At 47.0% G+C, this 26,623-nt stretch overlaps 1 protein-coding gene across 3 annotated transcripts in view; it reads right to left on the reverse strand.

The window, feature by feature from the left end:
* MYO7A (myosin VIIA) overlaps positions 1-26,623 on the reverse strand; it is a 182,621-nt gene that overhangs the window by 30,149 nt on the left and 125,849 nt on the right. For all 3 annotated transcript variants that reach the window (XM_075919509.1, XM_075919508.1, XM_075919510.1), the window contains 15 exons: positions 26,165-26,249; positions 24,280-24,498; positions 23,334-23,441; positions 22,507-22,716; positions 21,871-22,074; positions 20,539-20,715; positions 15,635-15,724; positions 13,707-13,834; positions 10,617-10,743; positions 7,907-8,026; positions 6,631-6,804; positions 4,075-4,302; positions 2,361-2,531; positions 1,194-1,311; positions 123-249 (listed from right to left, as the gene is read on the reverse strand). In XM_075919509.1, the coding sequence (XP_075775624.1) occupies positions 123-249; positions 1,194-1,311; positions 2,361-2,531; positions 4,075-4,302; positions 6,631-6,804; positions 7,907-8,026; positions 10,617-10,743; positions 13,707-13,834; positions 15,635-15,724; positions 20,539-20,715; positions 21,871-22,074; positions 22,507-22,716; positions 23,334-23,441; positions 24,280-24,498; positions 26,165-26,249 (2,286 nt within the window). The remainder of the gene's footprint in view (positions 1-122; positions 250-1,193; positions 1,312-2,360; positions 2,532-4,074; positions 4,303-6,630; positions 6,805-7,906; positions 8,027-10,616; positions 10,744-13,706; positions 13,835-15,634; positions 15,725-20,538; positions 20,716-21,870; positions 22,075-22,506; positions 22,717-23,333; positions 23,442-24,279; positions 24,499-26,164; positions 26,250-26,623) is intronic.

Consider the following 26,623-nt stretch of genomic DNA (forward strand, 5'->3'; position numbering starts at 1 on the left):
CTGGAAAAATCATGGAGGGGATCCTCAAGGAAGTCCTTTAAAGCCAAGAAATTCAAGCCACCTGTTTTAACACACCATTATCTCAGCACAGTGATGCACTGACTCATTCTACTTTTCCTTACCTACTACTAGAGACAGCGGTGATCTCTGGGAAGGAGAGTTCTAAGAGGACTTGCTCTTGTTCATCCACAAAGTACACTCCGGTCCAATTAACAGCTACAATCACATCGTTCTTGGGAAGGCTGGGCCCTGGGTTGAAAGCAGCATGTATGATAGATAAATGTGCAGGTAATTACAAGACTGTAGCTAGGCTGTGTCTACACTGGCATGAATTTCCGGAAATGCTTAAAACGGAATACTATTCCATTTTCAGTTTTTCCGGAAAAGGAGCATCTACATTGGCAGGCTGCTTTTCCGGAAAAGCCCTTTTTCCGGAAAAGCGTCTGTGGCCAATGTAGACGCACTTTTCCAGAAAAGAGCCCCGATCGCCATTTTCGCGATCGGGGCTTTTTTCCGGAAAAGACTACTGGGCTGTCTACACTGGCCCTTTTCTGGAACAGTGTTCCGGAATAAGGACTTATGCCCGAGCGGGAGCAGAATAGTTTTTCCGGAATAGCGGCTGATTTTGTACAGTAGAGGATCGTTGCTTTTCCGGAAATTCAAGGGCCAGTGTAGACAGCTCGCAGCTTATTCCAGAAAAGCGGCTGATTTTCCGGAATAAGTGGCCCAGTGTAGACACAGCCTAGGTGTTAAAACACTGGTTCAAAATGCTTTACAAACTGGACAAGCTTCTGGATCTCAAATCAGGTTGCAAAGGCCAGAGAATTATTAAGAGAAGTGGTAAATGCATCACAGCTTGAGACATTTATAGCCAGGCTCAGGGGCAGCCGTAGACTAGCTGCCAGCAACTGGTGCCCTAGGCAAACCATGCAAACCCCCACCTCCAAACCCCTCAGTGATATTGTGCCACCATTTGGAGCCCCATTTAACTTGGTGCCCTAGGCGACTGCCTAGTTCGCCTATATGGATGGGCTGCCCCTGGCCAGGCTACACTGATTGCTGTACCAGGCAAGTCTGTGCCTTCAGAGGAAGGGATTAGATCACTTAGTAGGTCTTGTCCGTCTCTAGCATCTATGATTCTCTTTTATCTCATGGATGCTCATCCTATGGCAACACACTTTTTATCGAGTTACCTGAGAATTTGAAGGCTTCATAGAATCTAGAGAACAGCAAAGGCCACTTGAAACGTGCAAAGTCCACCACTTCTTCCTTGACTTTTTTGGGGTCTGCTCTCTTCTGGGTATAAATTCCCTACAGGCAAATCAAACCAAAACCAGCATGAAACAGCAAACCAAACCCCGGTTAAAGCTAGGAAGAGGTCCAATTAAAAACAATTCAGTAGGGCTACATCAGTTTCCACCAGCTGAAGAGCTTAAAGCCAAGCCGTATCAGGATGAGGCCAACAGCTTAAAAAACGAGCAAGGAAAGTAGTGGAAGCCCCAGTATTTGAGGTATTAAGAGACTGGACTGGATAAAGCGATGGAAAATACACAGCAGGGAACAACCCTGCAGTGGAAGAGACAGCGGAAGCTCTGATCCAACGGGACCTTTCAGCCCTCGTGCTTGCATGAACAATACCGAGTGATGGAGACAAAGCCACAGGAGTCATAGTGCCTGATTCTCCAGGAGTATACATCAGGAGCAGTTCTACTTAAGTCCAGGAAGTTTCACGGGGCTCATACTTGTGTGAACAAGAGGAGAATTGGGTCTAATGGTGTTTTTTCTGAAAATCTGTTGTCATGAATGGAGTCTCTGCTCTGCCATCTCCCAAAGCTAGAAGGTTGTATTATCCAGAATGGATCTCTGAGGAAACCTTTGGCCGAGCTGTAGACTTCATTCTCGCAGGCTCCATTCAGTAAATCACTGGGTGTTAAGGTTTCCCATGTGTTTCTATGACACCTAGAACACTGGAGCCTCAAACCTGATCAGTACCTCTAGGCGCTGCCATAACACTCCCATATACAAGTCCCATGATTTAAGGGGACATTCTCAGAGAGTCTTACCCTTGAAAATCAGTATCTGCAAGATCTTCCTACCATTCATTTCCTGCTTCAAAACTCAGTGCTACTTTTGACATGTCTCCCTCCTTAATTTGCGACCCAACTGGCATCAAGAATGGCTATGGACTCTGGTCTTTGCCCCTAGTGCTAACGTGAGGCTTGGAGGAAACAACTCTTTCTGTCTCAGCCTCCAATGAAACGTGCACTGAATCCCACAGGCTGATGCAGCCAAACATTCTGACACAGACCCTTGCTGAAGCTCACTCCCTGGCCTCTTTCTGACCAAGAGCCAGCGCCTACCTTTTTATGGGCTGCTATTATGAGCTGAGCCCATTTTTCCACCGTTTTGGAAGCCGTAATCTCTCTGTCAGGGATGTAGGAGGGGATTAAGTTCAGGAGTCGCTCCAGCACCATCGCCGCCCCATAGTCAACATAGTACTGCTGGGAAGACAGCTCGGCCAAGTCTTCTTCCTGGAGGAACCAACAAGGAAAGAAACTCCAAGTAGGGAGTCACTTTAAGCTCCCTTCTCCGGGAGCCTTTGCCGACACAGACTCATCACTGATTGAATTTCAATGAGACTTCACCAGTATCAATGGACTTTAAATCAGGCTCTAAATGATAAATATTTTCTTAACTACCTCCCCTTTCTATGGGCCCCACTTGCATTCAAGTGGGAGGAAGGCTGGGTCCCTTGTGCCTAGCAGGGATAGCTACAACTATTACCTGAATTGAAAATCAATGGATAATGGGGGAGTAGAGAAAATTCCTTTCTGAAAGTTGCTTATCAAAGTGTTAACTCTCATACCAGAAGTGTCTCCTGAATGCAGATAACATCTCGTTGGATGCTATGGCCATCTTTGCCCCAGAGCTGTGTCTACCCTGGCAAAGTGACCTGCTGCTGGCAGCTGGCATCAGCAAGGTTTCGGAGCCAGCACTGAACAGTGTAAACACACAGGTACAGCCTTAAAAACAAGGAGGACAAAAGCATCCCGGCCCAGATCATTCCCAGAATCACAGTGGTATTTAGGTCCCGTGCTCTGTTGGAGGATCAGGGCCTACATTTTCAAAGTAACACGTAGTTTTGGATTCAACAATTTTTGGGTGCCTCGTTAGACATACCTAGAAGTGGCTTGATTTGCAGAAGAGAAGAGCACCTGGTGCTCTGCCAATCAGTCCTTTTTAAGGTCTCTCAGGCTGGGAACCCAAATGCTGAGGTAGGGAGACTCACTAGTCACATAGGGTATGTCTACACTACCCCACTAGTTCGAACTAGCGGGGTAATGTAGGCATACCGCACTTGCAAATGAAGCCCGGGATTTGAATTTCCCGGGCTTCATTTGCATAAGCGGGGAGCCGCCATTTTTAAATCCCCGCTGGTTCGAACCCCGTGCAGCGCGGCTACACGGGGCTCGAACTAGGTAGTTCGGACTAGGGTGCCTATTCCGAACTACCGGTACACCTCGAACGAGGAGTAACAGTAGTTCGGAATAGGAACCTAGTCCGAACTACCTAGTTCGAGCCCCGTGTAGCCGCGCTGCACGGGGTTCGAACCAGCGGGGATTTAAAAATGGCGGCTCCCCGCTTATGCAAATGAAGCCCGGGAAATTCAAATCCCGGGCTTCATTTGCAAGTGCGGTATGCCTACATTACCCTCCTAGTTTGAACTAGGAGGGTAGTGTAGACATACCCTTAAGCTAAACTTTGCTTTGGGATGCTTATGTGCAGCTCCCACTGATTTCAGATACTTGGGGGCTGTGCACATTGATTTCCACTGTTTGTAGGTCAGCTCCTTTGACTTCATAGAATCATAGAACCATAGAGCTGGAAGAGACCTCAGAAGGTCATCAAGTCCAGCCCCCTGCTCTAGGCAGGACCAATTCCAACTAGATCAACTCAGCCAGGGCTTTGTCAAGCTGAGACTTAAACACCTCTAGGGACGGAGACTTGGATGAGAGTTGTCTGTGAGTTTTTCTGTGGCCAGCAGACCACAGTCTGCAGCTGCTGAGGACTCACCTTGTCACATCGGTACTCCCCGAACTTCACGCCCCGGACTATCTGCTGGTAGATGAGGTTGGTTGCCACGTTGTCTTCGTTCGGATTGTGCCAAGGGGTGAAAATCTCCTTCCTGAAGAAAAGCCGCCAAGGCGCGTTGCGCTCCTGGGCTCCCTGCTCTTTGGCGTACTGCTCGCACTGAGACACAGCGTCCATCACATGGTCATTGCCACTCCCCAGGGATGAGACCTGGTCAGAGCAGGAAGGGGAGGGGAAGGAACATGCTGATCACCATACAGGGCCATCCTGAGGGGAGCATGGGGTCTGGGGCAATCCTTCCCCAGGCCCGGGGAAACTCCTCTGCCCCAGGCCTCACCTTTCCTCAAGTCCCACCCTACTCCACCCTCTTACTTCCTCCCCTGAGCAATGCGGCCCGGGGAATTACAAGTGCTTGGCGAGGTGGCAGCAGGGATCCCCCCACTACAACATGCGTGGTGGGAGCCAGAGCAGCCCAGCAGCCTGCTCCACCCTGCCACGCTGCCCTCTCCCGGCTCGCAGAGCCCCGCTTCTCTGCGTCGGTGGGAAACGGAGGGCCCTGGGGTCAGGGTGCCCTGGTTCCTGTTGCCGTGGAGAAGTCAAGTGCCGCAGGGCAGAGCAGGCTGCTGGGCCACTTCCAGCTCCCGCCAGCCACGTGGGGGGTAAAGGGGGATGACTCCTGCTGCTGTCATGCCAGATTCCCATAATCCCCCGGGTCTCTCCCATTCATAGGATGGTTGGGGCAGCTGCCACAAGGGTCCCAAAATCACAGGGCTTGGAGTGGCTGCCCTGATTCATCCTATGGACAGGACAGCTCTGTCACCATATTCTTAGCAGCAGTTTTCATAACCCATTAAAAAGAGAGACCCATCATGATTAAGTGGGATGAGAAAATGCTCTGCAAAGGAGCCTTTATTATTATGTATTATTTCTATGACTATAGCACTTAAGAGCCATAGTTAGGGGCCAAGCCCCATGGTGCTAGGTGCTGTACAAATACAGAGCACAAAGATGTCCCCTCCCCCTGCAAATACATCAGAGCTAGAGCCTATAAGAGCACCAGCTTCTCCTAGACGGATAGTGGGGATGTGAGGGTTAACCCAGTCCCTTCTCTGCCAGCCAACTCAGGTGGCCAGCCATGTAGCAGAGAACATGCCGCACCCTCTGCTACCTAGGGGTATGTCTACACTACCCCCCTAGTTCGAACTAGGGGGGGGTAATGTAGTCATACGGAGTTGCAAATGAAGCCCGGGATTTGAATTTCCTGGGCTTCATTTGCATAAAGCCGGCCGGCGCCATTTTTAAATGCCGGCTAGGTCGGACCCCGTACCGCGCGGCTACACGCGGCACAGACTAGCTAGTTCGGATTAGGCTTCCTATCTGAACTAGCTGTACGCCTCATGGAGTATGCAAATGAAGCCCGAGAAATTCAAATCCTGGGCTTCATTTGCAACTCCATATGACTACACTACCCCCCCTAGTTCGAACTAGGGGGGTAGTGTAGACATACCCTAGGAGCTATGGGCTGATTCTGTCTCCCTAAGGCCAGCTCACCCACCGGAGTGGTGTCTGAATGCTCCCATTGAGCCTTGGTTTGCAGGTACGATGCTGCCATTGCTTGCGCAGGCTCCACACCTGTGCTCGGAACATTTGACTGAAAGCCAGACTGAGTGCAGTCAGCCAGACTAAGCAGGAATGGAGGGTTACCTCTCTCCCCAGATAATACACGGGTACACGCATGCGCAGCAGGCCTTTGAAATGGATGGGAGGGTTTCCAAGGCTGACCGGGCTCTGTCCAGGCTTATGCAGTGGAATGTTAATTTGTATTATACACTTCACCCACTAGGAGGCGCTAGGTGCAGAATGCCTTCTTTAAGCTAACTCCAACCATATCCGGCATTCCATTAATGAAGCGCATCTGGTACAGGACAATGACAGTTTATTAGAAGTAGAAGGAGTCACAAAGACAGGCTGTGGCTATTGACTGACTGCATGAGATTTTATTCTCTGAAGGTGTGTCTACACAGCTTCCTAAACTCGAAATAAGATATGCAATTTGCGCTACGCAAATTAGGTATCTTATTTCGATTGTATTTTGAAACAGCTTATTTAGAAATCTGGCGCATCTACACAGCACCAAATTTTGAAATAACCTGCTATTTCGAGACATCCCTTAACCCTCACGGAACGAGGGCTTCGGGGATGCCGGAATAGTGCACCCTTTATTTAGAAAAATATTTCGAAATAAAGGGCGCGTTTAAAAGACACTGGGTAGGTATTTTGAGATACCTTCAGTATCCCGAAATAGCCACGCTGTCTAGATGTACCCTGACTGTTTTGCCTTTTCATTAGCGCTGACCTTTACTCTTAGTGCAATGTATCTATTGATAGTCCCCCAAAATTCATTACTGACAATAACAGCATAATGCCCAGATCCTCGCTCCAATCACAAGACAAAATTCGCCACCCTGCAAATACATATTTTATATATCAAAAAAGAGCCACTTTCCCCTTCTTTGAGAGGTCTGGGTCAGCATGTACCTTGTCAAACAGCGCAATGTAAAGCGAAAACCCAAATCGGTCCTTCAGGCTGATCTTGTCAGCTAACGAATTACAGAGCTCTTTAGCAGTAGTTGCAGAGTCAGTCAGCAGCGTCTTTGTTGTCCCGTCCATAAACGTAACAGGCAGCATGATAGGTTTCTTGGACTTGGTTGCCTAGGAGATCAGGGTCAAACTTTTGAAGGCATTTGAACTTGAACTATTTTCCCATTTACAAGTTTATCTCCCAACAATCACAGCACCTTTTCTGGCTCCATCTGTAATATTGCTGCTATACACTTCTCCACAGCATAATGCAGTATTGAGTATTGGAGAGCAGCTGCAAATCCCAGATTTTTTAAATTAATATGGTTAATTGTCAATGGGTTCTTTTATTCTCTTCAATGGATACTGCATTGAGCCCTGGATGCATGTGCAGCATTTAACCTCTGCTGAGGCGTGGATAATACCCACTACCTTGAACTATGCCTCCTTCAAGATACAAGAAGATGAAGAAGAGTTCAGCCAAGAAGAACAGTAACAAAAAGTTTGAAAATTATGTGGCTGATTCACATGTTCTCTATGAGGAAGAAATCATTTCTGCTTCTGAACAGCTAATCCTCAGACACAATGTCCTGCTGCTAAGGGACTGTGAGAAAATGCTGAAACTTCTATCAGGGTGGAGAAACTAAGGCCCTGGGGCTGGATGTAGCCCTCGGCTTCCTTGGATCCAGCTCCTCCCCCCAACATTGAGAAGCCTGTGCTGGCACTCCAGCCCCTCCACTGCATGGCTGGAGCACACAAAATCGACAAGCCTGGTGTGCGAGGGCAATGTGGAGAGTGTCCTTCTGCTTCTCAGTTGGGGGGACACATCAGTCCCTGGAGGGTTTGTTTTTTGTTGCTTCTCTCTTGTGCGAGGCCCCTGACTCATTCAGCGACCCCTGACCCAGAAAAGGTTCCCCACTACTAGAGCTGGAAAGGAACTGTCTTCCATCTCCCACCAAGCATGGATGACAAACAGTTCCACACAGTTTGTCAGGTTTATGTTGAAAAAAATGATAACCTGAAAACCAAACTTCACGACCACTGAGAATATTGTTGATTCCCGTTTTCAGGCATCAGGGACAGAAGAAAAATTTTCTACCAAAATCTGAAACATTCAGACAGAAATGGGCATCCTCTAATGCAAACTTCTGTGCAGTCAAAGGTCCCTTTCGACAAAATTTCAACCCAACCTTTCTGAGGAGCTGTTTGTTCTAAGGGATTCGGCTGCTCATACCTGTAATTCTAACCAGCTGGGCGGCTGTGTCCTAGTTCCATTTGCAAATGTCCTCCTCAGTCTCTCTTCACAATAGGGAGCATAACCCGGAGGACCCCCATTGATGAAGTTCCTTAAATACTGTTGGCAAGAGAGAAAGTATCGGTTACACGACTGACAGCTGCCATTGGTTTCAACACAGGTCCATGGCTCCATTATGAAGACTGCCCACCCAAAATAGCCAGAAAGGGAGATTAAATCAAATAGACCTGTAGGCAATAAGCAATGAGGAGACAAACTCTGAATTAAACTCTGAATGGCCAAATCAATTCCCTGCCATTGCAGAAAGCTTGGGCATTGGTGCACCTTGGTCTCGCCCATTCACTGAATGTGGTTCATAATAGTTCAGTCTCCCGAGGGCTTTAATACAGGTTAATGGGCTTGAGGGCACATAGTGGCCATTCAAGTCAGACTAGATGATTTGGCGGATGCTACTGACTTTAAACACTCTGGCACAGTGAGTATGTCTGCACTGGAGCCGTAAGTGGAATTCCCAGCATGCGGAGATGGACTCGCACTAGTTCAGGTCAAGCTAGCATGCTAAAAACAGAAGTGAAGCTTGCGCAGCATGAGCAGCAGGATGCACTAGTTGCCTGCATCCATGCCTAGCATCTCAGATGTGATCTAGTACGTGCCTAGCTAACAATGTGACAGCAACACTTTGCTAGCTCGATTAGAACTGGCATGGGCACATCTCAAGCTGGGAATTACTGCTCCTGCTCTAGCGTAGACACATCCTATGACACACTGAGACAATAGTTGGATACCATATTAATACATTAGACAGGTGCTCATGTACTTAAGATGTTTTTAAAACATACATTTGAAAGAGGTCCAATCAAGGGCTCTAGGAACTTCACCATCTATTTAAAATGAAACCACATTAATTTGGAAAAAAAAATAAACCCAACGGCCTCCCCAAAATGACAGACAGAAAATACTCTATAAATAACTTAGACACACAGCTCTATAAAGCATAACTTGGATACTGTATACATCACTTTGCTGGATCTATACATCATAACTTCGAGAGATGCTCTACAAATAACATAGATAGGTAAACTGACAGATGGAGAAGATGAATGGTAGCCACTCCATAGTTACAGCTGCAACATTGTACATTGTACACTTTATTTCGGCATCACCTCTAAAATAGACACCCACAAAACTAACGACTTTGGCATAGGTGGTAAGGTTTGGGACTGATGCAGAATTTTTCTATTAACTCTGAAATAAATCACAGTAAGTCTTCCAGGTTAATGTACAGGTTGCACCTCTATAAACCAGAACTCTCTGAGTTGACAACATCCGTGGTCCTTCTGCACCACGGATGTTCCAGGATCAGAGAGTCCTCGCATGGGGGACCAAGAGCCCAGCAGTATGTGGGGGGGAGGTGTGACGTGGGGCACAGCTGGGCTGCAGAAGGGTCCGGGAAGCCCGGTGGGGGAGAGGCAATATGGCACTATTTCGGCCGCAGTATGGTGGGCAGAAATGACCTCCCCTGGTCCAGAAAAATCCCTCATTCAGGACCAGTCAGGTCCCAAGGGTGCTAGACAAGGGAAGTCCAACTGTACCTTCAAAACAAACATTCACCAAAAATCTACTAATATCTTGGCCATTTTATAGTTAAAAAAGGAGAATGAAGGAGACAAAATATAGTTTGCATCCCCTTAACTAGTTTCTAGCCACTAGGCTGCCTGGCCACTGCAGGCCCTATCACATGGCAAAACGTAACTCACCTTGTAATACCAATGATAGACAAATATGCCAATGCAGCACATGCATTGATGGAGTGTGAAGAAACCCCATCTGCATGTGCAAACTAGCCTTTGTATAGTCTTATGGAGTAACTGCACACATAAACAGGCAGTCTGGATGTGCAAATCCTACTTGCGCAAGAATATGGATGTTTGGCTGCCTGTAGGTGCCTTTTCTTTGCAGAAGCAACTCAGACACATGCACTTGGAAATTTGGCCCCCAAAGTCCCTGCTTTCTCACATACAGACACTGCAGCTGTTTTCTTGGAGCCCTCTTCTGTGGGAACAATCTGTTTGTATAGCAGCTTCCTTTAGGACTGCTAATTACGGTATTCTTGGCTATTATATGCAACACAAGAGAGCGGGCCAGACTGCAAAGCTGGGATCTGAGGGTATGTCTACACTACCCCGCTAGTTCGAACTAGCGGGGTAGTGAAGACATACCCTGAGCATCTCTAATTTTCAGGTGTGCTTGGATCAGCTCATTGTAGAAATTCAGATCAGCTGTGAAGTTCGGCTCTAGATTTGGATTCAAATTTCTGCTAGGCCTTGAGATCCAAGCTTTGGTTTAAATTAAAAATACTATTCCCCAATCATTGATTCATATTTATAATTAGATGATTTGCTTAGAAGAATAGTCTTTTGGGTCCCAGTTCAGCAAACTGCATAAGCAATTGCTTAATTTTAACTTAAGTTTAACTTCAATGAGGCTTAAGCACGTGTTCAAGTTCTTAGCTGAAAAGGGGCTTTTATTATACAACAGCTTCCCTTTCAAATCAGAACCCATATGGAAAGGGCAGTCATGACACAGTTAAAAGAGCACAGTTCTATCTGCTTTGAACCAAACCAGCATTGTGAAAGGAAACGTATAAGTAGACATGCCAGGAAAATGATTAATAACATTCATGCTTCACCTTCACAAACTTTTCAGAAGGAGCAAAGCAGCCTACGCACAGTGACATCAGGATCCAGCCTCTGGCATGGCTGCTTTTGGAAGGGTTCTGGGTGAGCTGTTTGCAGATTTGACAATAGATTTCATCCCTGCAACAGAAATCAGGATTAGATCCCAGCCATTTTATTCAAAAAAATACCATTTCCCTCTCAGTGGGTCCCTGATCCATGGGAATCTTTCTAATAATTTCAGTGGCCTCTGGATTAATTTGCTCCCTTTTTCTTGTGAAATCTGCTCTCAGGTTTGCAAACTAGAAGTTAAAGGAGCTGCTTTCTGTCAGATGGGACATAAAATCAGACCCTGACAGCTTGGTAATTAAAGGTCCCATGGTATTAACCTTGTTGCTGTGGCCAATTCTAACTCTGATAATTACATACCTCCCACAGAAATACTTGCAAATGCAAATGAAAATGGCATTCCTCTACGCTTTGGCTAAGATCAGGGTCAGTGTATGAAGGTAGGGCTGCAGGAGGCAAACCCCCAGCCCTGCCCCTTCTGTCCAGGCTCCACCCTCCATGGGAATCAAGCCTCACCCCCTAGCACCTTGGGGAAGGAGGGTGGCGCATTGCCCTACCCTCCCCGGCCCCAGAGCATGGGGAGGGCAGGCAGCGTCAGGACCAGTCCGAGCCCTTTTGGCGCCCTGGGCCCAGGCATGAAGCGCCGCCCCCGGGTGTACGGTGCATGCGCGGGTCCACAGCCCCCAAGGAGCGTGGGCCTGTGCGCACGGTGCATGAGCAGGCCGGCCACGGCTGCTGGCGTGGGCACACAGCGCGCCGGGCTGTGCTGGGCCCCGTGGCTGTGGGGGGAAAGGTGCTGATGGCCGGCGCCGCAGGGCCGGCGCTGCAGGAGCCGGACACGCGGCTCCTAATGGCAGCTGTAAGGGACGCCACGCGCCCCTTACAGCTACCATCAGGCGCCCCCCATCAGTTGGCGCCCTGGGCAGCTGCCCGGCTCGCCCATGCCTCTGTCTGGCCCTGGGCGGCATGAGGTCTGAGCCTCCTTGTCCTCAGAGCACAGGGAGGATAGGCGCTCGGGGGCAGCAATATGCCTCCAATATGCCTACAGTAGATATTCTGAGAGCAGAGTCTGGGTGGGGCTAGGCTGGTGGTTTGGGAAGACAATGCCTTACCCTGCCTATTATACCCACCAACCCTGGCTGAGATCTTCCAAGTTACCTAAAAAAAGCTCCGGAATTGGGTATCCAGACAACTTTGAAAGTTTCAGCTTTCTTGTGCTGAGTTGCTGTGTAGTATTGATGTGTCCATTTAAACCAGGCATGTCCAAAGTCCGGCCCGCGGGCCAATTGCAGCCCGTGTTGCGGTTTAATACGCCCCCACAGGTAATTTGGCAATATCTATCTTTTATGGCCCCCAACGAATCCATATGTATTGAGATGAATACATTGTAAAATCTCAGTTAATGTCAGTTGGTCTAAATCAGTTATAAATATATTTGACACAACATGTATACTTGGTGTTATGTTCCTGTTCATATTTTTTTAACTTAAAAGTTGACAGACAACCTTTATTACCAATAATATGTAATGTACTTTACAATGTTCCTGACATATATTTCAGCTTCCTGGATTTTTTTTTCATCTGGCCTTCAGATATGAAAGGCAGAGTGATTTAACACCTGTTTAGATTTGTCAGCCATGTGACGAAATGAAAAGTATGCCGTTTGCAATAAACTTTGCATAAAATAGTTAATTTGCATTTAATTTTAATGGTTCAAAGAATGTCAGGCAAAATGGCCGGCCCTCACGCATGTTCACTTCATCAAATCTGGCCCTCTTTGAAAAAAGTTTGGACACCCCTGATTTAAACCAATGGCAGCCTCGATCCTAGTAGCAGCCTAGTGGCAATCTCTTGTCAGTGTCACTGTGGCTACATATAGACTGCATATCTCTGTCGACAGAGGGATGCAAATCATGCACATTGAAATTGCTAATGAAGCAGGGATTTAAATATCCCATGCTTCATTAGCATAAACATGGCTGCCACTTTTTTCTGAAACAGAGTTTTTTCGAAAAAAACCCAGCAGTCTAGATGCAGATCTGTCGAAAGTAAACCCTTTCTCAACAGATCCTGTAAACATCATTTTTTGAGGAATACAGGATCTGTCAAAAAAGGGTTTATTTTTGACAGCTCCACGTCTAGACTGCCATTTTTTTCGAAAAAACCCCCTCTGTTTCGGAAAGAAGAGGTGGCCATGTTTATGCTAATGAAGCACGGGATATTTAAATCCCTGCTTCATTAGCAGTTTTGATGTGCCTAATCTACATCTCTCTGTTGACAGAGAGGTGTAGTCTAGACACACCATGTTCTTTCAACATAGTTTTTTGTATGCAATAAAAGAAATTTAAGAAAAGAAGACTCTGCAATTTAGGAAGTAATAGCTTGGATAAAAATAAGCAGCAAAATGAATGAATGAATGAATGAATGCTAATAGCTGGGAAACTGATCCAAAGTTCATTAAAGTCTATCTCAGCCTTTCTGCTGACACCTATGGGCTTTGGATCAATCCCAAAATGAACATCTAACAAACATGATGGCAGCCTAGCCCTGATCATACAGGGGAAGAGAACTCAGGGTATGTCTATACAGCAAAGTTATTTCGGAATAATGGCCATTATTCTGAAATAACTATGTGAGCGTCTACATAACGGACGGCTCATTCCGAAATGTTTAAACCTCATTCTGCGAAGAATAATGCCTATTTCGAAATAAGGAGTGTGTAGATGCTCCACTGCTATTTCGAAATAGCCCCTCACCAGGGCCATTCTAAGTTATTCCTCCCCAGTGCCTCCTGGGGCTCTAAATCGAGATAGCACGTCTACATTAGGGAAGCCTGCTTTGAACTAATTTTGAGGCTTCCCTATAGTGTAGACATGCTATTTCGAAATAATCTCCTTTGGAATAACTATTCCGCAATAGCTTATTTCGAAATTAATGTGCACTGTAGATGTAGCCTCAAAGAACAGTGTAGTAACCGAGAATAACTGGAAAAATAAAATGAGCACAATCGTCGACTCTTTGCACTGATTTCTAACCTTAATGCTGGTCTGAGGATGCCATTACCAATAATGAAATGCAGCTTCTCCAAGTTGGAGGTGGGTCGGTCTTCAAGCATGCTGTTGCCTTGGAGGGTGGACTCACCATCATGGAGTCTCTTTGTCACCTGTCAACCAAAGACATTATTTTTCTTCTGGATATCTCGTTGCTATGGTTCTCCCCTCCTACATCCCATGCTTCTGTGAATGGCTGCTCCCCCAGGCAGGACTCTGATCTAGCCATGACAGTTCCCAGGAAAACTCCCTCTCCTGTTTATTCAGAGGGCTTCAATTTTACCCTCTAACTGAAACGTAATTTGGATGCTTCTCTTTTTTCCACAACAGGACCCGTAGGTCACAACTCTGAGCCTTGCCCTCACTCAAGTTAACTCTACTGGAAGGCAGTGGAGTTACACCAGTCTATAACTCTTCTCTATTTAAACATCATTAAATAAATAATAACATGATTAAAACATGCTTCATGAGCCAGACTCACAACACCGTGGCTGTAAGAGTGTCAGCATATCTATGGTTATGATCAGGGCTCGACAGACAATGTAATCTACTTGCCCGTGGCGAGTAGATTACACCCCGGAAGAGCCGGAGAAGAGCGATCTGCGCACGCGCAGAGCACCCAACAGCACAGCTGGTGAGTGGGGCGCGCTGCTGCTCGGCAAGCTCTGGTTATGATTCTTATTATTGATTTCCTCTGTAAGCGCACATCATTGAATCATACACACATTGAAATGGAAGGGACCTAGAGAGGTCATCTAGTCCAGTCCCCTGCACTCATGGCAGCACTAAGTACCATTCCTGGTAGCTGTTTGTCTAACCTGCTCTTATAAATCTCCACTGATAGGTATTCCACAACCTCCCTAGGCAATTTATTCCAGTGCTTACCCACCCTGACGGTTAGGAAGTGTTTCCTAATGTCCAACCTAAACCTCCCTTGCTTCATGTAAGCCCATTGCCTCTTGTCTTATCATCAGAGGTTAAGGAGAATAATTTTTCTCCCTCCTCGACGTAACAACCTTTTAGGTACTTGAAAGCTATAATGTCCCCTCTCAGTCTTCTCTTTTCCAGCCTAAACAAACCCATTTTTTTTCAATCTTTCCTCATAGGCCATGTTTTCTAGACCTTTAATCCTTTTTGTCACTCTTCACTGGATTTCCTCCAATTTTTCCACATTATTCCTAAAATGTGGCACCCAGGACTGGACACAATATCCACCTGAGGCCCTATCAGGGCACTATTTTGCTTACAACACTCCTGTTAATAGATTCCAGATTTTTTTCTCTTTTTTTATACTGCTGTTGACTCATATTTAGCTTGTGATCCACTATGACCCCAGATCCCTTTCTGCAGTACTCCTTCCTAGGGTGTCATTTCCCATTTTGTAGGTGTGCTACTAAGGCCTTGTCTATACTTACCAGAGGATCAATGCTCCAGAGATCAATCTTCCGGGGTTTGATTTAGAGGATCTAGTAAAGACCAGCTAAATTGAACATTGAGGGTGCCCCCAACGACCAGGGTACGCCTTGCAGTCACGAGGAGTAAGGGAAATCAATGAGAGAGTTTTTTCTGTCGACCTTTTACTGTGGGACCACCCCAGAAAAATCAATGTAAGGTACATCAACTCCAGCTATGCAATTGTCATAGCTGCAATTGCGTATCTTACATCAATTTTCCCTGCCAGTGTGGACCTGGCCTGTGTGTGCCTTTCCAAGTGGAGTACTTTGCACTTGCCCTTACTTAATTTCATTCTGTTTATGTCAGCCCAGTTCTCCAGCTTCTCCTGATCATTCTGAATTTTAATCCTGTCCTCCAAAGCACTTGCAACCCCTCCCAGCAGTATTATAATCTGCAAACTTAATAAGTAAACTCTCTATGCCATTTGTGCCACCCAGCTGCAAATAATTTCCTCTCACCTCTTCAGTCAGTTTGGATTTCTTCTTAAGAGTCAAAGAGACCAATTTGTGCCGCACACTGTTCTTCTTGTGGCCATCTATGTGAGTGCTCTGCGAAGAAAGGAAGTACTGCCTTATTCCCGGGACAAACACAGCCTTGCAGAGTGGGTTTCTTGTATTTCTGGGTCACCAGTTTTTTGAAATGGTGACATTTCCAGTGGATTCTGAGCTCTGATTTCATATTTCTGAGAGATGGGCTAGTATCAAACCCCTAGATGTAAACTGCTTCAAACCACTGGTACCTCTGATTTGGATTTCAATTTTGCAGCTGACCTCTGTCTCTCTAATAGGTCAAATCAAAACCTGAATCGAAATGACTTCAAATTTTAGGAAAGTTTGACATGAAGGCAAATTAAAGCTCAAACCCATCTCTAATACTTAGTATACAGATTAGAAGCAGAGTGTGTGTATGAATGTCCATCCATCCATTTAAAAGTCTAAGAGGGGTAGCCATGTTAGTCTGTAAGGGTATGTCTACACTAGCTCCCTAGATCGATCTAGGGAGGCTAATGAAGGCGACCGAAATTGCAAATCAAGCCCAGGATTTAAATATCCTGCGCTTGATTTGCATGTTCCCAGTAGGTCGCCATTTTAGAAATAGACTAGCCCGAAGTAACTGCCCGTGTTTACACGTGGCAGTGAAACAGGATTCCGATTTAAAGCCCTTAAATCGAATTAGCTGGTAAACCTCATGTATCTGACGAAGTAGGTCTTTGCCCACGAAAGCTTATGCTCCAACACATCAGTTAGTCTATAAGGTGCCACAGGACTCCTCGCCGCTTCTGGTAAACCTCATTTCAGAAGGAACACCAGCTAATTCGAGTTAGGGCTTTAAATCGGAATTCCATTTCACTGCCGCGGGCAGTTATTGTGGGCTAGTCAATTTCTAAAATGGTGACTGGCTGGGAACGTGCAAATTAAGCGTGGGATATTTAAATCCCGGGCTTGATTTGCAATTTTGGTCGCCCTCGTTAGCCTCCCTAGATCAATCTAGGGGGCTAGTGTAGACGTACCCTAACTGAAAAAACTTAAAAAACAACAAAAGGTCCTGCATCACCTTAGGGTATGTCTACACTACAAAGTTAATTCGAACTAACGGACGTTAGTTCGAATTAACTTTGATAGGCGCTACACTAGCGCTCCGCTAGTTCGAACTTAATTCGAACTAGTGGAGCGCTTAGTTCGAACTAGGTAAACCTCATTCTATGAGGACTAAGCCTAGTTCGAACTTACTAGTTCAAATTAAGGGGTGTGTAGCCCCTTAATTCGAACTAGTGGGAGGCTAGCCCTCCCCAGCTTTCCCTGGTGGCCACTCTGGCCAACACCAGGGAAACTCTATTGCCCCCCTCCCGGCCCCAGACTCCTTAAAGGGGCACAGGCTGGCTATGATGACCGTGCCAGGTGCAAGCCTGCCAGCACCCAGCCAGCAGACCCTGCACCTGGCACGGATCGACCAGCCACCCGATGCCACCCAGCCCTCCCCCTCTTCCCGGGACCAGGCTGGCGGCTCCCGGGAGCTTGCCCGGGACTGCAAGAGGACCGCCTGGTCTAGTGTGGACATCGTGGACCTCGTCCACGACCTCCACACTAGGCACAGGAAAGTGGCCATCTAGGGCAGGAGAGCTGCCAGCCTGGCCACCCAGGAGCAGGTGTGCATGAAAATCAAGGTGGTCCACTGAGACCCCCGACCCTGAGCCCTGAGCTTACAATGGCCGTCCTGGGTCAGACCAAAGGTCAATCTAGCCCAGTAGCCTGTCTGCCAACAGCGGCCAACCCTAGGGACCCTGGAGGGGATGGACCGAAGACAGGGACCAAGCCATTTGTCTCATGCCATCTATATCCAGCCTGCCACAAACTTTGGGCAGGGACACCACTCCTACCCCCTGGCTAATACCACTCCACTGGACCCAACCTCCATGACTTGATCTCACTTCTCTTTCAACTCTGTTCTAGTTGTAGCCTTCACAGCCTCCTGCAGCAAGGAGTTCCACAGGTTGACTCTTTGCTTTGTGAAGAACAACTTTCTGTTACTAATTTGAAGCCTGCTACCCATTACTTTCCTTTGGTGTCCTCTAGTCCTTCTATTATGGGAACTAATGAAGAACTTTTCTTGATGCACCCTCTCCACCCCACTCATGCTTTTATAGACCTCTATCCTATCCCCCCTCAGTCTCCTCTTTTCTAAACTGAAAAGTCCCAGTCTCTTTAGCCTCTCTTCATATGGGACCTGTTCCAAACCTCTGATCATTTTAGTTGCCCTCCCCTCTCCCACCCTCTCTCTTCCCCTCTCCCACCTCCTTTTCCCAGTCTTCCCCAGTTTTGTTCAATGAAGAGAGATTCTATTTTTGACCACACATTTTCTTTATTTTGTACATCAGGAAGGGGGGCTAGGGAAGGGTAAGTGGAAGGAGGTGAGGGAGGAATAGGGTACGAGCCCCCGATGGGGAGGACTGGGCTGGCTCTGCGGGCTTCTGGGGGTGGAAGCTCTCCTGCAGCCCCCCAATTGCCCCCTCTCCCCAGATGGCAGCCTGTGGCATGTGCAGCCGGTCTGATGGCCGAGTGCTGTGATGTGCCCAGTGTGGGCACTCAGGGCACTCCAAGACAGGACTGCTTTGCAAGCAGGGCACCCCTGAGAACTGTCTGTCTGGGGTGGGGGTCGAGTCCCTTTAAGCACAGCCCTCGGCTAGCCTGAGTCAGCATCTCCACGCTCTAAGTCCTCCTCTGATGCGTTGCCGGCACTGCTTCCGGCCATCCTTAACCCCGGTTCAGGGTCCACTTAATGTGGACATGCTAGTTCGAATTAGCAAAACGCTAATTCGAACTAGTTTTTTAGTCTGAATGCGTTAATTCGAATTAGCTTAGTTCGAATTAACTAATTCGAACTAAGTTAGTTCGAATTAGCACTGTAGTGTAGACATACCCTTAGAGACTAACAAAAAAGCTCATGATACTATCTACATTTTTATTAGTCTCTAAGGTGCTGCATAGGGATGTAAGCGAATAGTCGAGTCAGTTCTTGACTAGTCTCTTCCTCCCACCCTTGCTGCCTCTGATACAGAGGCAGCAAGCGGGGGAGCAGGAGCTGGTGCTGGGGGTAGCTGACTTAAAAGTTGGTTCTCCTCAGCACCATCTCTGAAGAGGAGGCAGAGGTGCAGCAGGAGAAATGGCACAACTGCTGTGCCTCTGTCTTTTAAATGTAGTAAGAGCCCCATGCGTGTGAGAGGGGACTGCTTGAGTCTCCATTTGCCCTGGGTTCCCCGCTGCGCCTCTGTCTTTTAAATGTAGTAAGAGCCACTTGTGGCCACGGCTGGCTCTTGCTACATTTAAAACGCAGAAGTGCAGTGGGGATAGAGAGCACCCAGCCCCGCAATCAACTAATCGATGGAAATTCTATTGACTACTCAATTAGCTGATTAATTGAAATTTAACATCCCTATTGCATTTTTTAAGTTCATCCATCCATTTCTAATTTAATCTAGCCTGGTATTCATGCCACCCAGAGAAATGAGAACATTAGTATTCAAGTGGGACAGTTTGTCTCTGATATAAATACACTGTTAAATTTTACTTCTTGTCTCAAGGGGCTCTATTGGTGCCACAGCCTCCTGAAATATGCTCTTCTGTCCAATGAAAAAATAAAAAATGGTTAATGATACAGAGCAAATCTTGATTCTTCATGTATATTTTAACATAACCCAGTGTAGATTACTTTCCTCGTGAGCTTTAATGAAATTGCTACAGTATATCTTTGTTTCTGGGAATGTGACAGGAACCAGGCATTTTATTTATTTACATCTACAAAAAGTGTTAAACAGAAGTGCCTGTTCCTAAACTCTAGAGGACCTTAATATAATTGACAAATATATCTAAGGGAAGTGGTTCCATTTATCATATCCTTTTATCAGCAAGCCAAGCCATTGAAAATGTCTTGCCATCTTGTACAAAGCAGATTCTCAAAGACAAAGGCATTTGCAATGACCAGTGATCTATCTAGTTTGATGTCCTGCTTATGGCAGCAGCCAAAGATGGATTCTTATGGTGAACATAAGAATGGCCGTACTGGGTCAGACCAATGGTCCATCCAGCCCATTATCCTGTCTGACAACAGTGGCCAATACCAGATACCCCAGAGGGAGAGAACACAACAAGTAATCCTCACGTGATCCCTCCCCTGTCACCCACTTCCAGAGAAACAGAGGCTAGGGACACAATTCCTACCCATCCTGGCTAATAGCCATTGATGGACCTAACCTCCATGAATCTATCTAGCTCTTTTTTGAACCCTGTTCAAAAAAGTCCTAGCCTTCACCACATCCTCTGGCAAGGAGTTCCACAGGTTGGTGAAGTGTACTTATCCCAAAATAATCTCATGGTGCAATACCATTTACCATAGGAGTCATTTTCTCCTGACCCCAACAGCAGTTGAAACTCACGCAACAATTCCAAACCTTACTGCTCCTGCACATCTAATACAAATATATGTTCATTTAAATCAAACCAAAACACTCCATCACACACACAATTCTTCTCCCCTCTGGGGAGAGGATGAGAGAGAGAATGAACCACACGTGACATGTTAATCACATAGCTTAACACATTAATAATCATAATACCTAGTTCTGTTATGAGGTTGAGGGTGATAGAAGAATCTATATGGACTAGAATTTATACTTTGAAACATGAGGGCTGATAGCTTTTGTAGTTTTCTTCTTGCCAGCCTAGTTGCAAATGGAACTTACAAATCCATTTGCCTCAATCAATCCCATCAGCAACTTGTTCACAGATAAATTTCTACTTTAATGAACTGTACATCAAGAATACTGGCTCCTTTACAGCTATAATGTTAAAGGAAAGAGAAATCTCACCTCTCCTTCCCCCTGCAACGCCTGTAGCTCCTTTTTATAGGTCTTTTTCCCTAGAGTTTCATAGATTTTGGTCATCACTGGAATCTTCTCGCTGCCGTCGCTCATAGCTGTATGGTATTTAGGTTCAGGAAGGTCTCCCATGAAACGAAGGATAGTGATCCAAACCGCAAGTGCTGCCTATTTGCAATAAAGGTGTAATTTATAGAGTTCTTGACTTGGTCTGGGTTAATAATAATTAATTGCATGCATTATACTGTAATAAAGCTGTGACTACCAGTGACTGGACCCATCCCAGCATTAGATACTTCATGACAGCATGGATAATACTTAAATCCTCTGTTCCAAAATCACAGGCCTTTGCTACCTCTCATTAAAGTTGAGCATAAATGAGAAATGTCCCAAATTAGATAATAAAAAAATGGAGTCCTTGCCTGCTCAAAAAAACAATCAGACTTTGTATTAGTACCAAAAAAGAATTTCCTACTAAGTTGAGGTTTTCTGTCCAATCATGTCTTAAACTCATGAACTGAAAGGCCAATAGAATAAAAACAAAAAAGGAGGATAGAAAAATCCATCTTGTTATTTAAAGTAAGACCACTAAGGAGTTTGGGCACAATTCTCCTATTCAGTTCTTGTGCACATCTTGTATATGTGGCTCCCGGCCCAATCCCTAGCAGACACAGTGGGCACAGTTAGAGTGTGTCTCACCACAGACATCAGAAATTGAATGGGAATGTGAACTGACTTCCTACCTTGGCTACATCTACACTGCAAGGTTTTTGCGCAAAAACCTGTGGAGTGTCCACACCTCAAATGTGCTTTTGCACAAGTAAATTGGCAGTAAAACGGCAAAAGAGAGGGCTTTTTCCGGTGTAGGTAAACCTCCTTTTACGAGGCATAACTCCTTTTTGTGCTACAGCTATTGTGCAAAAAGGCAAGTGTGGACGATCCACAGGGTTTTCTTGTGCAAAAAGAGCCTATCCGAAAAAGCACTGGTGATCTGATGGCCATTCTGTGAATGGCCATCAGAGCTTTCTTGGGCAAGAGCGTCCATGCAGTGCTCAAGCACATTGCAAATGGTGCACCATATGAGCATTGTAGAAAGGGTACGGCTACTTGCCCAAGAGAAAGAAGCCATCAGTGAATGTTACACAAGGCATCCAATGGCAGGTAAGAACTTTTCTGCTTAACTAACTTCAGATTCTTGCATTCAATTGGATGAACTCAAACAGGTGTCCTAGAAATGAAGGGCTCCAAAACCTATTACTGACCCCTGAACCAGCCAGCCCCATTCACATGTCCAGGACTTTTATGGAATATTTCCTGACTCACCAGCTGGTCTCCTTCATCCTCGTGGTACAGAAGGGGCTGCTTAAGAGGCCGGCGGACGTACGTGTGTGTTGTTGTGCCTTGGAAGTAGGTGGCTGCAAACTTTGCAAATTTGTACTCTGAGAGGTCTTCCTCCTCTTCCTCGGGGAGGGGCAAACTTGCATCTAAATCCTCTTCCTCTACCTCCTTTTGGGCTCGCTCAAGGTCCTGGAGAAGGAAAAAAATATACACACCTGCTATAATGCCTAAGCTCTTTCACCCTGCACTTGACCTTGCTCCTGGTTCTGCCACTGATTTCAACAGGGCCAGGATCCATTCTTTGGACAAGAATAGGCACACGGGACCCATCCAACTGCCTTTGAAACCAATGATTTCAAGGCATGCTGGATCAGGGCCTACGTAAGGTCTGGAGATACTTCTTTCTCCTGAAAAGAACTCCTGCATGGGACAGATGCCCAAAGGCTGCAGCAGAAGCAGCACATGTGAACACATTGGAAAAGGGATTATGAAGAATGCTCCAGATTAGGACAACAGGGTGATGATGCTGAACCAAGATGGGATGGATCGCAATCTGTCCCAATATGCTACCCTAAGCAACACCAGTAAGCCCTGTCTATTGCTCCATTCTCCAAGCAGTACCTCAAAGCCATTGGGTGCTTGTCCTTCTTGGCCTGGTAGAGAAGAAGTGGTCCCCAGGAATCCAAACATTTTGTCCACCATATCCGAGTCATTCACTGGCTCATTTCGGGCCTTCTCCATTTTGTCTAAGAATTCTTTCTTCCGACGGGTTTCCTCCTTTTCCTTCACCTCTCGCTCAGCATCTTCCCGGGCCAGCTGGGCAAGGCGTACCTAGAAGAGAAGAGTTACACTGACTAGAGTGCATTCTCCGGCAAGCTAGACCTAAATTCTGCAGCATGGACCCTTGGCTTTGGAAAGGAAGGACAATCTTGGGATTAAAGCACTAGGTTGAGACTTAGAGGATGTGGGATGAATTCCCACTTCTGACTTTCTGTGCAATCTTGGACAGTGCACTTAAGTCTGAGTCTCAGTCTCCACACCTGCAAAATGGACACATTGATGCTTCTTGCTCCCTTCTTTTTTCTATTTAGAATGCAAGGTTCCAGGTGCAGGACTTTTACTATATGCATGTACAGCACCTAGCATAGTGGCAATGTTTCAGTCTAAAGTTGGGGTCCTTTATGAAGTCCCATAATACCAAACAGAATAATCATATTCTGTGGTACTCTGGTGTCAGGCTGGAAATTCTGTGCTAGTTTCGTTCAAGTTAAAATAATGAGGGTTTTACTGAATCAAATAGGAACAATACAACAGGATGGCAAGTCCTCATCCTATTTATTAGGATGCTGCCTTCAACTGACTTTACTCCACCCCTACTCTTTTCTGCAGGAGTCGAATCAGGCTTGTGAAATAAAGAGAAGCCAAGAAAGAGAAAAGTCAGAACGTACTTGGTGCTTCTTTTCTGCTTCCTCTTTGGCTTTCTTGGCACTCATTTCCTTCCGAAGCCGTTCCTCTTCTGCCAGACGAAGCTTCTCTGCTTCCAGACGGCGGCGATACTGGGAAACAAAACACAAGTGGGCTTTTGAAAAGGTGTTTAGGCCTTTTGCCCTACTAACATCCGGACCATAGGAACACGCCGTACAGACGTGAACACAGCTCTGTCCCTCGGTATATCTCAGGAATATGAACGTAATGGGTGTCAGCTTCTAGTCAGAGAAAGGCTACCAGCTTTCACATTGCTTTCTGGTTTTGATTCCATTCTGTTAAGAGCTTGAGGAAAGAACTGGTGTTCTACATTCCCTTACAAAGAGTCAGTGGCTTATGCTAGAATGATCTGCTTCTCCTCTTTGATATTTAGAAAACTGACCAAGAGGGTAACCATAGACCTTTTGTATCCTGGAACAAACATTGAAGAATGTCCAAGCTAGCTTTTACATACATGTTAACTAACTCCAGTTAATTGGCAATAGATTAACTCCAGGTTAAAAAACCCTACTGTAGACATTCCCTTGGACAGAGACTCTGACAGCTAGACAAAGGTTGTAGGCAGTGCTTTTTTTGTTTTAAAAAAAAAAAAAGTGCCGGTACTCTAGGGCAAAAATTGTTGCGCAAAAAAAAAAAAACCCCCGCAAACAGCAGTGGGACTGGCATCGCCCTTTTAAGAGACGCAGCGCTCCTTTAAGAAACGTGGCTGTTGTCCATTTTCATTTCAGAGGTGCCGGTACACTCCATTCTTTCCAGGTAAACTCTGACTAGAGATCAGAAAAAAAGCACTGGCTGTAGGATGGAGGCTATAGAGACTATCAGACTCTGGGGAAGCTAGCTTTGTTGGCCCAGTTAAATGGCTGCTCCATCACACGTGCTAGCAAACAGCATTTCATGCATGGTACTTACTTCTCCCTTGAGGCGCTTATACAGCCTCCGGGCAATCATACCCCTGGCATAAGCCTGGACAGTGAAGACAGCCCAAAGGCGATGGCGGAAGGCCCTGCGCACCAGGAAACCCCGGCACCTTGCCTGGAACTCAATGATCCGCCTGCGAGCCATGTGGTACTGCGTGTGGAGCTTGCGGGAACGGTAGAGGGCCTGAAGCCTGAGGAACCCAATCCTCATCTGCAAAGGAAACAAGAATAAGACACTCAGCTGCTGAGGGCCTGACCTGCCATAACCAGATTTACCTCGCTCGTCTGCCGTTTGGGCAGCTGAAAATACAAACCTGCTGAAATCAGCAGCAAGCAAAGAACCTCACAAAAAGCAGGGGGAAGCTGCCATGAGATGGCAGAGAAACAAATGGCTCCTGGATTGGGGGCCTGATCCAAAGCTCACTGAGTCAATGGCAGTTTTCCTCCTCACCCTCCATAGGCTACTGATCCCAGCCTTAAGGGGAACAATGAGCCCTATCACTTCTTACATGCAGTCTCCTCCCCAGGACAGTGGGTATCATAGGCAGGGGAAGACATTGCCCCGCCCATGCTCCACCGGAGTCCTCTAGCTTCCCTCCCCCAGCCTGCTCTTGCGGTGGCAGGCAGTCCGGAGGATGCGCCAAGCTGCTTCTCCTCCCAGGGCCAGGGCTGTTGGCTTGGCTGTGGGGGGCTTTCAGTAGGCATTGGGCAGGCACGGCCTGCGGTGGCTCGGGCTGTGCCTCCCAGCACTCGTCTCTGGTGCTCTGGGACCAGGGGAAGCTGGGGCTGTGCTGCCCGCTGGAGCTCTGGAGCTGGAACTGGCTGCAGCCGCACTGTTTGCTGGCTCTCCGGAGCTCTGGGGCTGTGCTATCCTGGGGTGGGGGCGCAGCATTGTGGGGGAGGGGTCTAGGCAGAGGCCAACAGTGGCCCAAGTAGGGGTGGAGCCTTGGGCAGAAAGGGCAGGGCTGGAAGGGTCAGCCACTGCCTGTGCTCCTCTCCATATTCCCCTTGAGAAGTTTCACTTTCAAGATCCCCCTGATTTAGGCAGATCTCAGGGCAGTCAGAGGAGCAAGCGCCATCCACAAGGAGGCCCAGCCTCCCCATCTGCCTCCTGTCATGGCTATTCCCACAAGAAATTCTTCCCCAGTCAGGCGATAACGGATGCTAGGTTGCATGAGAGATGATACTGCAGAGAACGGCCATCCCTTTGGCCCCGCCTCCTGCCATCCCCAGCCTGCCCCCGGCACATTTCTGCAAGCCACAGGTCATGACACACCCTCTGCAGGTCTTCGGTAGAGTTGGATGCAGGGGGCAGAAGAGGGTCATGTATCACGCCGGCTGCATTCTCTTCTTCTGTCCCACCCTCCCTAATGAGTTCTGGGATCTGCCATGCTTAGGGATGCTCTGGGGGCCATGTGTAAAGATCCAGGAAACCATACGCTGTCAGCTACCTGTGCCGTTTTTGATCGGGTTGTGGAGGGGGGGCGCTGTCGGCAAAACATGGCTGCAGCGAAATCTGAGGAGCAAACTTGGATCAAGTGTATTTCCGAGGACAGAGCTACACCACTTCCATCAGCTCTACTAACGGCCCTGAGAAACAATATGAGACATTCAGGGCTACAGGTGACCAACTGCTGTAAGATGGGTCTAACTCATGGCAAAGGCGTGAGGAGGACAACCGAGGAGATGGTCGCTTCCTTTTTTAGAACAGAGAGCAACGAGAGTCCAGCTATGCCTCTATCCACTAGACACATCAGCCAACTCTCCTCCCTTTGATCTTTCCCACAGGGGGTGGTTTAACTGGACTGAAAAGAAAATTAATATCTGGATCCTAGGCAATGAGGCCAAGAGCGTGAAGGATAATAGGCAACACTTACAGCATCGTAGTTTTTTCTGCAGTTGTGTCCCCGCCAGTATCTCTGAATGATCAGGGCTGAATGACGCACTTTCAGGAAATTAGACCTGGAAAGACATTTCAGATGCTTGTGCCTGTCTGCTGGGAGTTAGCGTCACCTTGGCCCACAGGGAAAACCGGATGTCTCCTTCACTGACTACAAGGAAGGCAGCTGGCGTAACCCCAGACCTCTTGAACTCAGCACCTAGGGCCTGTGCTTGTGTTTCTTACCCCTTGTCCTCCTCTTCCCAGCCCCATGCCTTGCATTGGCAATCGTCCTCACTCTCTACCCTCTAGCCTTAGATTTTAATCTTATCAGAATAAGGATTGTGGGGCAGATCTGCAGCTGGTTCTGGGATCAGGGTAGCTCCATCGACATCAGAGGGCCTATCACCGTTGACACCAGGTGCGGACCTGGCCCCCTCTGTCTTCTCTGTGTTCC

This window comes from Pelodiscus sinensis, chromosome 1 (genome assembly GCF_049634645.1).
Source record: "Pelodiscus sinensis isolate JC-2024 chromosome 1, ASM4963464v1, whole genome shotgun sequence".
Taxonomy (NCBI): Eukaryota; Metazoa; Chordata; order Testudines; family Trionychidae; genus Pelodiscus; species Pelodiscus sinensis.